Source organism: Spinacia oleracea, chromosome 3 (assembly GCF_020520425.1).
Source record: "Spinacia oleracea cultivar Varoflay chromosome 3, BTI_SOV_V1, whole genome shotgun sequence".
Lineage (NCBI taxonomy): Eukaryota > Viridiplantae > Streptophyta > Magnoliopsida > Caryophyllales > Amaranthaceae > Spinacia > Spinacia oleracea.
Genome location: NC_079489.1, coordinates 28211083 through 28221759, shown reverse-complemented (window position 1 = coordinate 28221759; position 10677 = coordinate 28211083). Strand labels below are relative to the sequence as shown.

The window sequence follows — 10677 nt, the reverse complement described above, 5'->3', positions numbered from 1 at the left end:
AAATAATTAATTAAAATCCATAAGAGCATGCATATTACATACCTTGTATTTTGAAATCTGCAAAAAAAGGAAAGAAAACGCAAGTGTAATAGTTGGACAGATTCAGATTCTAAAAACAGTTTTTTATGCATAAAATTTCACGAATTAATATTATTAAAAAAAATTGTTTAATTCCTGTTTTTATTTTCTTGCAAGGATTCGTGAGAAAAATATACTTACGTATACGGGAGCGACTTGAAGAAGAATTGTTCAAGAAGAACTCGTATAGACTAGTTTATGGAGATTCTTTTTTTCTTTTGAGAAGGTTTAGACTGTGTTTTTGGTTTATAGAGTGTCGGGTGTGAATTTGGTTTAATTTGACAATTAGAATAATTTGTAATATTATTCATTTTTTTGTATTAATTTACTTTTATTAATTTGGTTTAATTTGACAATTAGAATAATTTGTATTAATATTTTCATTTCCTTTCCTAATTTTTTTAATTTTTTGTTTATTATTTCCCTAATTTTGGTAATTGGAATAAAGAAGATTTTAAGTTATTGCAATCAAATCAGCTGTATTATTGATTTCAATCAAATTAATGATTCTCAATCAAAGTTGAGAATATGGGCCCATAAAGAAGGTTTTGGGCGTATGTTATTGCAGTCAAATCATCTTTGTAATTGAATTATTAAACTGTAAAAAGTGTCAAGGGTATATTAGTCTTTTTTGTCGGGACACCAAAAGTGGAATTAACGAAATTTCCCTTTCCTCTTCTCTTATATAATAGAGATAGATATTATACTCAGTCAAACTTATAATTGTCGGTCAGTAGGCACTCTATCGTACGGTCAGTAGGAACTCTATCGTAAAGATCCAGTTTAGAACAAAAGGTGATTAGAGTGGCATTAGCAAAACCACCTAAATTAAGGTGTCATAATATAGCTAATGACAGTAAAAATTCTTCTACTTTAGAAAGGGAATAGACGAATAGTCATTATTACCCCATAGGAGGAAGAGACATTACACATGATACAACAGGGAAAGATCAAAAAAGAAACAACAACAATAAAAGGAAATAACACAAAACCTCCAATCCACCCAGGAAGGGAACCAAGAAATAAGTCGGAACAGAAAAAAACATAAAGCTATGCTAAGAAACTACGAGTACAAAAGGAAAAAGCCCACGTCAATCTCATAGGGCCATATTGATGGAATAAGGATTTGAAAGATGGAAAATGAAACATGAGGTTCTCCTTCGGTTCATATGCTTGGCTCCTCGACCCTGATCTTCGCTTCATCAGTTTACTTTTTAATTACAACAGTTTTTTTTCTTTTTTGTTTTGTCAATCAGATAATTCTATATTTATTTTTTGCAATGACAAATACATTGTTTATCTTTTTCTTTATGTCGACGATATTATTGTCGCAAGCAACTAGACTCCTTTGATCACCAAATTCATTTCTCTTTTGTCTACTGAGTTTGCTATGAAAGATTTACGTGATCTTCACTACTTCCTATGAATGTAGGCTATGTGTAATTCCAAAGTTTATTCATGTATAAGAAAAAATATATTCATGACCTTCTCCTGAAATTCCACTTGCACACAACTAAATCTGTGCTTACTCCTCTTCCTAGTCGTACCACACTTTCTCATACAGACGGTGATTTATTATTCGATCCTAATGAGCATTGGAATATAGTTGGGGCCCTACAATACTTGACTATGACGTAGATCTGATATTATATACTCCCTCTGTCCCTTAATACTCGAACTGTTTTGACTTTTTGCACTATTCACATAATTCACGTTGACCCTATTTTATTTATAGTATATGAAAACAAATGTTAGTATATAATATTTTGTTGGGTTCATCTCAATATATATTTTCAAAATATTAATATTTTATACTTCCTCCATTTTTTTTATAATTGCACCATCTTGGTTTTAGCACTATTCACATATTCTTATATAGTTATTTTTTGTGATTTATATGTAAGGAAAAATATATTCAAGTGGGATCTTGTTAGATTCGTCTCCAAATATACTTTAAAATTATCAAATTTTTATATTTTTTTAAAATGTACAATGAGAGATACTAGTGGTTAAAATAGTGCATTGGCAAGCGTGAAATCCAAGATGGTGCAATTAAAAAAAAATGGAGGAAGTAAGTTTTTATAATATTTAGTTAAAGATATTGGTGGTCAAAATTATACATTGGTAAGCGTGTCCAGTCAAAACGGTGTGAGTATTAAGAGACAGAGGGAGTATGATGTAATTTAGTTTCCTAGTATATGCATGCACCCCGCACATCACACTTGATGGTGGTTAAGCGTATACACAAGTACTTGTAGGGTACTTCAGACTTCGATCTATGGCTTCATCCCGCCTCAAACAAGTCAATTATGATTGCCTACTCAGATGATTATTGGGCTGGTTTTCCCGATAGTTGTCGTTCCACCGGCCACCGGTTATGCGATTTTCTCTTGGAGAAAACCTCATTTCCTGGTGCTCGAAGAACCAACCCATTGTCACCAAATCTTTCATAGAGAAGAGTACGTATTGTGCTGTTGCATACATTGTACAAGACACACTGCATCCTTTCCTTGTTACTTGAGTTATGATAATGTTTCTGCGTCCTATCTTGCAGTGAATCAGGTTCAACATGATTGTAGCAAACATATCAAGATAGATTATCATTTTGTTAGGTAGCTTGTTTCTCGTTGTAATTTAATTGTATGTTATGTCCTATTGAGTTACAAATCGATGACATTTTTACGAAAGGTTTGTCCGATCAACATTTTGAGTTTTTAAGGTCCAAGTTGCATGTGGTTCCTCCTACACAGATTGAGGGGTATAATAAAAGATATTAAAGGTATACTCGTAATTGTACTAGTGTATGGATATTGTTATAGAAAGTATATACATGAGTCTCAAATACCCATATTACGCGAATACGCGCAATAACTTGTATCTTAATATTCACATGATATCACGAGCGTAGATTACCTAGGAGCCTAGGACTCTAACAATATGCAAGATCATAAATCTAAAAGCTGATACAACTACCAATGTGCGCACATGCATATGAGGTTTGAACAAAAGCAAGATCATAAATAGTACGGGAATAATCATCACATAATATACAAGCATTCACACATCATCCAAATCAAACTTAGTTGGAATTAACAAAATGTTAAGGTGTTGCTCCCTGATTCCTTTGGTTTGCAAGACAGATGAACTTGTGCTTAACGCAATATATGGTTTGAGCAATGGGGATAATTAATGTCGCTGTTCCGGGTACAAGATAACCTATAACCAGGTTTCGAGGCGTAAGTAAGATTACGAATTGAAAGAGCATAGAGTACAAGCAAGGATTGCAATCCAGGGTATGATGTGGACAGTCATGACATATACACCCATCATGAATGTTAAAAGAGTAGCATAGAAGGATGCTTGGAGCAAGAATACACTCACGTCTAGTAGCATTATTGATTCCTTTTTACGTCCAGTAGTCATAACCCAAAGAAGACAGAATAATACCATCATAGAAAAACACATTGCTAACAAGTTTGATACCATAAACACTTGAAATGCAGCCATTCTCATTAGAATCGGAGTTCCCTTGTCTTGGTTAAATCCACCTGGTACAGTAAATCCTGCTGTGAACGTAACCGTTGCTAGAAGAGCTGCTGTTACTCCAATTGTGCTTGTATACGCTTCTATCTTACCCGTTGGTACGCCATACAAGCTTCGCCTACCCAACAACATACCTTCCCTCCGCAGAAACTTTTCAAACTATAACATACGTATATAATATCAAAAATAATTACGAACAACTACTTATATAGGATATATATACTTCCTCCGCTTCAAAATAGTTGCAATACTTTGTTTTTTTTTGCACTATTCACATAATCTACATTGTTTATTTTTTATGATCTATACTTTAGGAAAAACATATTCATGTGGGATCTTGTTATATTCGTGTTAATATATATTTTGCAAAAAACAATTTTTTATGATTTTTTACTTATCGGTAATTAATATATTAATTGTTCAAGATATGCATTGTCAAGCGTGAAGAAAAAGAAGCTATGCAACTAAAAAGAATCAGAGGAAGTACTTGATAACATACAGTAACAAAGAGGAAAGAAAGACACTCACATAGGGAGGAAGATGTTGTACTGAACCAATTAAATCACTAGGTGTGACACCCTAGCTTTTTGTTTGTTTGAGCTAGAAGGGCCTCTTGAGAAGTGAACATTAAGTCAGGATCAAGGAAAAGTTGTGCTAATCCAAAATGTCCATTCTCAAGCGCTAGATGCAATGCTGTGTTTCCATCATTATCCACGAACTTCAGTTCAGCCACTGCTTCACCGCCTTCATCATGGATAGTTTTCAATGTTTTCTGGAGCTGAACATAATGCCACTTGCTATTTTTGGGCGGTTTCTTTACAAGCATGTGCCAAAATGTCATGCCATTAGCGTCTCTTATAAGGGCTGACTTTTTGCAATGAGTATATACTATATAGTAGTTTAATCATGTTAAAATTATGATTTTCAGCTGCCCGCAGAAAAGGGGTGAGACCATCTATGTCTTGCATAACACCTGCGCCAGCAGCAATTCCTTTCATGGCCAACTCTTCATACATTGGGCACCAAACTGCAGTTTCTTTTACAGGCAGATGGTGTTACATAAATAATATGGATTTATTCAAATATGTTTAGTTAGTTATATCCAAGACTTTTTCAAGGAAATTTTCACTTATTGTATGACTAGTTATTGTCAATAGTTTTGCAGATATAAAAGAATTTACCTTGACATTGGCAGAGTAGATGAAGAGGCGTCTCCTTGCGAGTATTGATGTACCCAAAAACACTGTTATCCAACTCCATCAACGCTCTTGCACAGTATACTTGTTCAGCTAAGATTGCAAGGTGGAGAGGCATGTTGCCTTGTACATTCTTCATCTGCAACGGTGAGTGGTAAAGAAGTACATCATTGGTGCTCGCCTCTTTTTGAGATCTTGTGAAATAATCATAGTATAGGTCCAGTACTGAAGACCAGTAGGGGAAGTCATGGCGCCTTGCAAATTCATGAACCGGATTATTGTTGTTAAGATCTGTTTGACAGATGAGATAAGGAAATATTTCTAGAGCATCCTTGATGAACTCTTCAACTTCTCGTTGTACACATTTGATTTCAAAAGCTGGTGCCTGCATTAATAGATGGAGGATATTTGTGCCATCTGGTGCTCGAGATAGTAAGAAATTGTTCCCTACGATGCCAAGTCTTTCTCTAAGGAAGGGCACATTAGCCTTTCTTGCTGCTGTACGTTCCTCTTCTGTTAGTTCCAATACCCCTTCCATAAAAGCCTAACATAACATTTTTAACCAGAGAATATTTCAAATTTGGAATCATACTAGCTAGTTAATTCAAAGTAAACCAATTAAGGCCCTGTTCTTTAGAGCTGAACTGAACTGAACTTAACTTAACTTAACTGAACTTAACTTAACTTAATTGAACTGAACTGAACTGAATTGAATTGAACTGAACTGAACTGAACTGAATTGAATGCTCCCGAACTGAACTGAACTGAATGCTCCCGAACTGAACTGAATGCTCCTGAACTGAACTTAACTTAACTTAACTTAACTTAACTTAACAGAATATATTACCGAAATAAATAATAAATAATAAGTAATAAGTAATAAATAATAAGTAATAAATAATAAATAATAAATAATAAATAATAAATAATAAATAATAAATAATAAATAATAAATAATAAATAATAAATAATAAATAATAAATAATAAATAATAATAATAAATAATAAATAATAAATAATAAATAATAAATAATAAATAATAAATAATAAATAATAAATAATAAATAATAAATAATAAATAATAAATAATAAATAATAAATAATAAATAATAAATAATAAATAATAAATAATAAATAATAAATAATAAATAATAAATAATAAATAATAAATAATAAATAATAAATAATAAATAATAAATAATAAATAATAAATAATAAATAATAAATAATAAATAATAAATAATAAATAATAATAATAAATAATAAATAATAATAATAAATAATAAATAATAAATAATAAATAATAAATAATAAATAATAAATAATAAATAATAATAAGTAATATAATAATATAAATATAAATATAAATAATAAGTAATACAATAATACAAATAATAATAATAATAATTATTATTATTATATTAAATTAAATTAAATTAAATTGAATTGAATTGAATTAAACTGAATTAAACTGAACTGAACTTAATGCTCCTGAACTGAACTGAATGCTCCTGAACTGAACTGAAATGCCAAATAAGTCCTGAAACTGAAATTAAGCCAAAAAGAACAGGGCCTAAAATGTAATGGTACGTTGTTACCTTAGACATTGCAGGTTCTTCAAAGACATTTTGTAGATGAAGCAATGCTGCAGCAGATATACCCTTGTTATTCTTAATCGTAAAGTTTGATGAGAATTCCAAGAGGACTCGAACCAATGTGAAGTCCCTGTTACCCACAGCTACATGTGCAGGTGTATTGCCATCTTCATCCTGATAATCTACCAGGGCATATATTTCTGGAATTCTTAGTAATTCTTGGCCTTTTTTGTACCTTGTTATGCAGTTAAGATGGTGTAAGACAGTTTTCCCCGAAAGGTCACATACCTCAGCTGACTGGGGGCAGTAGTTAAGAATAAGTTTAACTACCAAAAGATCGTGAGGTGCTTTGAGTAATGTTGCTGTAAGAAGAGGTGTCAACCCATTTGTATCGCGCCAACACGAAACAAAGCTCTGTTTTTCTAGCAGCAATTTTGTTATAGGCAACAAGTCCTCTACCTGTGGAAGCCCCTCTATTGTGAAAGGTCCCCCTTGCTTAGAGGCGAGAAGTCTTATGGTGCCTATAATTGCCTCCTTTTCATCTATATTCCAACAAATCAGACGTTAATGAGAAGAACGCTATGCCAATCTTATAACTTCTAAGTAATGCATATAAGATGAGGTACAAGTTTGTATGTAGAGTTGTGCATAAATGAATAGTTATGCACTATAATAGAGATTTGAATCATAACATAATAAAAATATAAGACTTCGTACTCCCTCTCTCCCAAATTTGTTGTTAGACTTTTTTTTTTTTTTTCGTCCGTCCCAGATTAGTGGTTACACTTCTAAATTAGGAGTGACCCCACAATTATTATATTGTTTCTTTCTTTCCACTAATTTTTTTTTTGTCCCACACCCTCTCTCACTCAATTAAAAAAATACCCCACTAACTCCTATCACATCTACTTTTTCAATAAAATAACAATTGATAACCAAACAACCACTTATCACCTAAAATTTTGTGCAAAGGCAAGTGTAACAACTAATATAGGACGGATGGAGTATAATTTTTGTGGGAGATTAGGGTAAATATATTAGTATCACTAATCAAGTAATCATAGTAATTAAGAAACTAATTGTTTACCATAGACCCACAGTTATTAAAAGTCAACTTTGTGTAGGAGGAGTAACAAAATATATGTACGGGTAGCCCTACCGGCATACCGGTAGGACAACCCTTAACAGCTGTATCATAGACACATACTCACAAGAAGCACCAAAGGTGCAGTCGGCATCCAGGGTTTACAATCCCACATCATCTACCTATCAGAGCCGAAAGGGAGGATCCGAAACCAACGGGTAATAACCCGGGTCCTCCGTACAAATAACCCGTCTACATATACGGACCCCCATCAATGCCAAAGGTACGCAATTCCAGCCCAATCATTCTTATAAGCATTTATTACAGAGCTATCAGCATAATTTGACTTAAGCATCGGAGGGGTAATTCTCGGATCACCCCCGAGGCTAGTTAACGGTTTCACTGTGCAGGATCCAGTCAGCAATCTCAGTCGGAAGTAAGTCATCCCTTTCCTGTTCCAAGTCCGCTACCGGAACAATATAGTTTCCACTTGTATTCTATTTCCAAATTACATCAATTATTGTGTAACAGATCAACCACAAGTTTTTTAATATCTTTCAAGTCAAGTGGTATATTTGTTGACTTACACAACCGCATACGGCATACGGCTTTCCACATGCTCCAGAAATTCCATTTCACAATTACGGAGGAGAATTAAAATCTCCTTTTCACTTAAAAATAAGCAGTGGCCTTTTACGGACTGAAAGAAAATTAATTAAAACATAATTAAATTGGAAGATGATTGATTTTTGGACATAAATTATGGAGGAGTAATTAAGAGTTTTTTATTTCCCCTGAAATGGTATTGCCGTATTGAATGGACCATTCCTCTTTTTTTCTTTCTTAATCTTGGAATCTACGCTAATTGAGTTACGAGTTTGAACTATTATATTAAGAAGAGAGACAGTAGAAAATAAAATAATTAAAATGAAAGTAACTAAAAAAGGAAATGACAAGTACGTTTACCAAGTGGTTGATGATTGATAATTGCAAGATGAAGGCTAATTTATTGATAACACAAGGAAGTTGAGGATGAAGCTCCACCAAAAATTCAGCAACGTAACATCAATTTTGCCATGGATAAGTGCAACATGTAGTGGTGTGTTACCCTTGTCATTTTTCACCATCCACGACCGCTTCGGTTGTTCCACTTGACCATACATGCAAGCTTCTTCGTCTTTGTAATGCTCCGACTCATATTCAACAAGTAGCTTTAAATTACTCATGTTACCAACCTCTGCCGCGATATGGAGAGGTGTGTTCCCATCGTAATTCCTTTGAAATACTTAGTTTATGGATTTCCACTGGATTAGAGAAGATCTTAATTAAGAGCTTCAATTCTTTTATGAAATCATACTTGTTATGTCTGATTGCTAAGTGAAGAATGTTATTGTTTTGGATGGTTGTTTGCCTCACAAAATACTCACTATCTGTGTACCTGTTTTTTTCGTCGTTGAGGTACCCTTCGTCGCCGCTTATTGCCGCTTTGTAAAGCTCCCTATTCATTGCTCTCTAAATTAGCCCAAATAAATGTCTAGCTATGGAGTACATTGTTTTTATTTAATACTAGTTAGAAGTACGGTGCGTTGCACGTAACACGCATTAAGTTATTTGTTTTAAGCCTATAAAATACGGAGTACATGATAATATTAATAGCATACATTAAAATTTAGGAAAGGAGTATATTATATTCTTAATTGCAAGTCAAATACATGTATAAGACATACTGATGGAGCTAAATTATATTGGGATGAACTAATTAACACACCATCTACTGCCGCCTATGGTTTTTGTACCTCATATTTTACAACACCTTTGTAATTGATACACTTTTGTTTGATTTCCAACACTATGCCTAAGCAAAAAAAATTAACACACTGCATGTAATACTTTTTCCATGTCAAATAAGACCAATTATGAACTTCTGGTGATTTATGTCAAGTGAAAGCACTATTTTTGTCTACTACGTATGAGCTACCTCTTGCAAGACAGAAGAATAACTAATTTCCAACATCTGATTTCTCAAATACAAATAAATTACTTGTACAAAATAGAAGAAAATCACACGACACACTCACAAATCACAATCATCAACAACAACAACAACAACAACAGTATCTTAAAAGTAAAATACATGTATAAAAATAGATTTGATGAGGGGTAGAGTGGTACAAATAAAATTACGCAAACATGAGGAGCGTTGGGGCTTTTTTATATAGGTTATGATAAAGTAATCAGCCCTCTTATTTTTTTTTTTTTTTTTTTTTTTTTTTGACATAGGCTGATTTTACATAAAATAAAAAGTATTACAACTATACGCTAACTTCTACAACAACACTAAGGTCTTTATAGACCATTACACATACTAAACCAACAAAATACACATGAATTAACAAAGAAAGGGAAAAGTGCTCTTCTTGCTTGAGTCTGTGATTGTTGAAAATGCCTTGCTTACACCACCTACGATTGGTCTTGCCAAGGCAATTTGCGACTGAGTTCTCTTTATAGAAGATGGTACTGATGTTAGGCCAATTTTGACTAGGAATCTCCTGAAAGTACCTGTAGAACTTGGAAAACAAGGAAATGAGAGACAGAGAGACAATGCTATGGGCTAGACTCATAGACCTTGTGCTTTTCTCACAAGCGTCGAAACAGAAATGGTTTAGCATACTATGAAACCCCATAAAATGGGGAGCAGCGTTCAGATATTGATTTTTGAAAGCGCTAAGAACTACTCTCAACGCTAACCTGAAAGAAGGGATAACAAGAACTACCCTCCAAGACCAAAGGACAACCCAACCCCAATAACACCAGACCTTCCCATAATCTATTACTCCTTCCTTAATCAAACAACTAAAACTACAACCTCCAATCCTACACCCAACTCCAAAGGACAACTCCATTATTCCAACATCATCTACGGTAGAGAGAGGGCACACACAACAACACATTAACTCCCCCCACCTAACAACCCACCTACAGACTAAATATATCTTCAAGATACATCCAATCAACACCAGAAAACTCAGACGAACACCAATACCAACAATCTTATACGGACAATACTTATCAAAACCAAGAAGAAAACAACACAAGTTTTCCCAAAACAAAGTGTTAATCCAAAACATATTAAAAACAAACCTATAAACTAACACAAGGCAAAGCAGGGGAGGTGCGGGCA

General features: G+C 33.4%; 1 protein-coding gene across 2 annotated transcripts; it reads right to left on the bottom strand.

Annotated features, from left to right (window-relative positions):
- Positions 1-3450: 3450 nt before the first annotated feature.
- On the bottom strand, positions 3451-9001 carry LOC110798351 (uncharacterized). 2 transcript variants are annotated; one of them, XM_056841265.1, is made up of 5 exons: positions 8463-9001; positions 6416-6954; positions 4803-5361; positions 4150-4657; positions 3451-3780 (listed from the first exon to the last, which is right to left on the bottom strand). In XM_056841265.1, exons 2-4 carry the CDS (start codon positions 6422-6424, stop codon positions 4467-4469), a joined length of 759 nt encoding a protein of 252 aa, XP_056697243.1. In that variant the 5' UTR covers positions 6425-6954; positions 8463-9001; the 3' UTR covers positions 3451-3780; positions 4150-4466. The 2 variants fall into 2 exon arrangements, with proteins under 2 accessions (XP_056697243.1, XP_021859224.1); XM_022003532.2 differs by having other exon boundaries at positions 4150-4648.
- Between the last annotated feature and the right edge of the window lie 1676 nt (positions 9002-10677).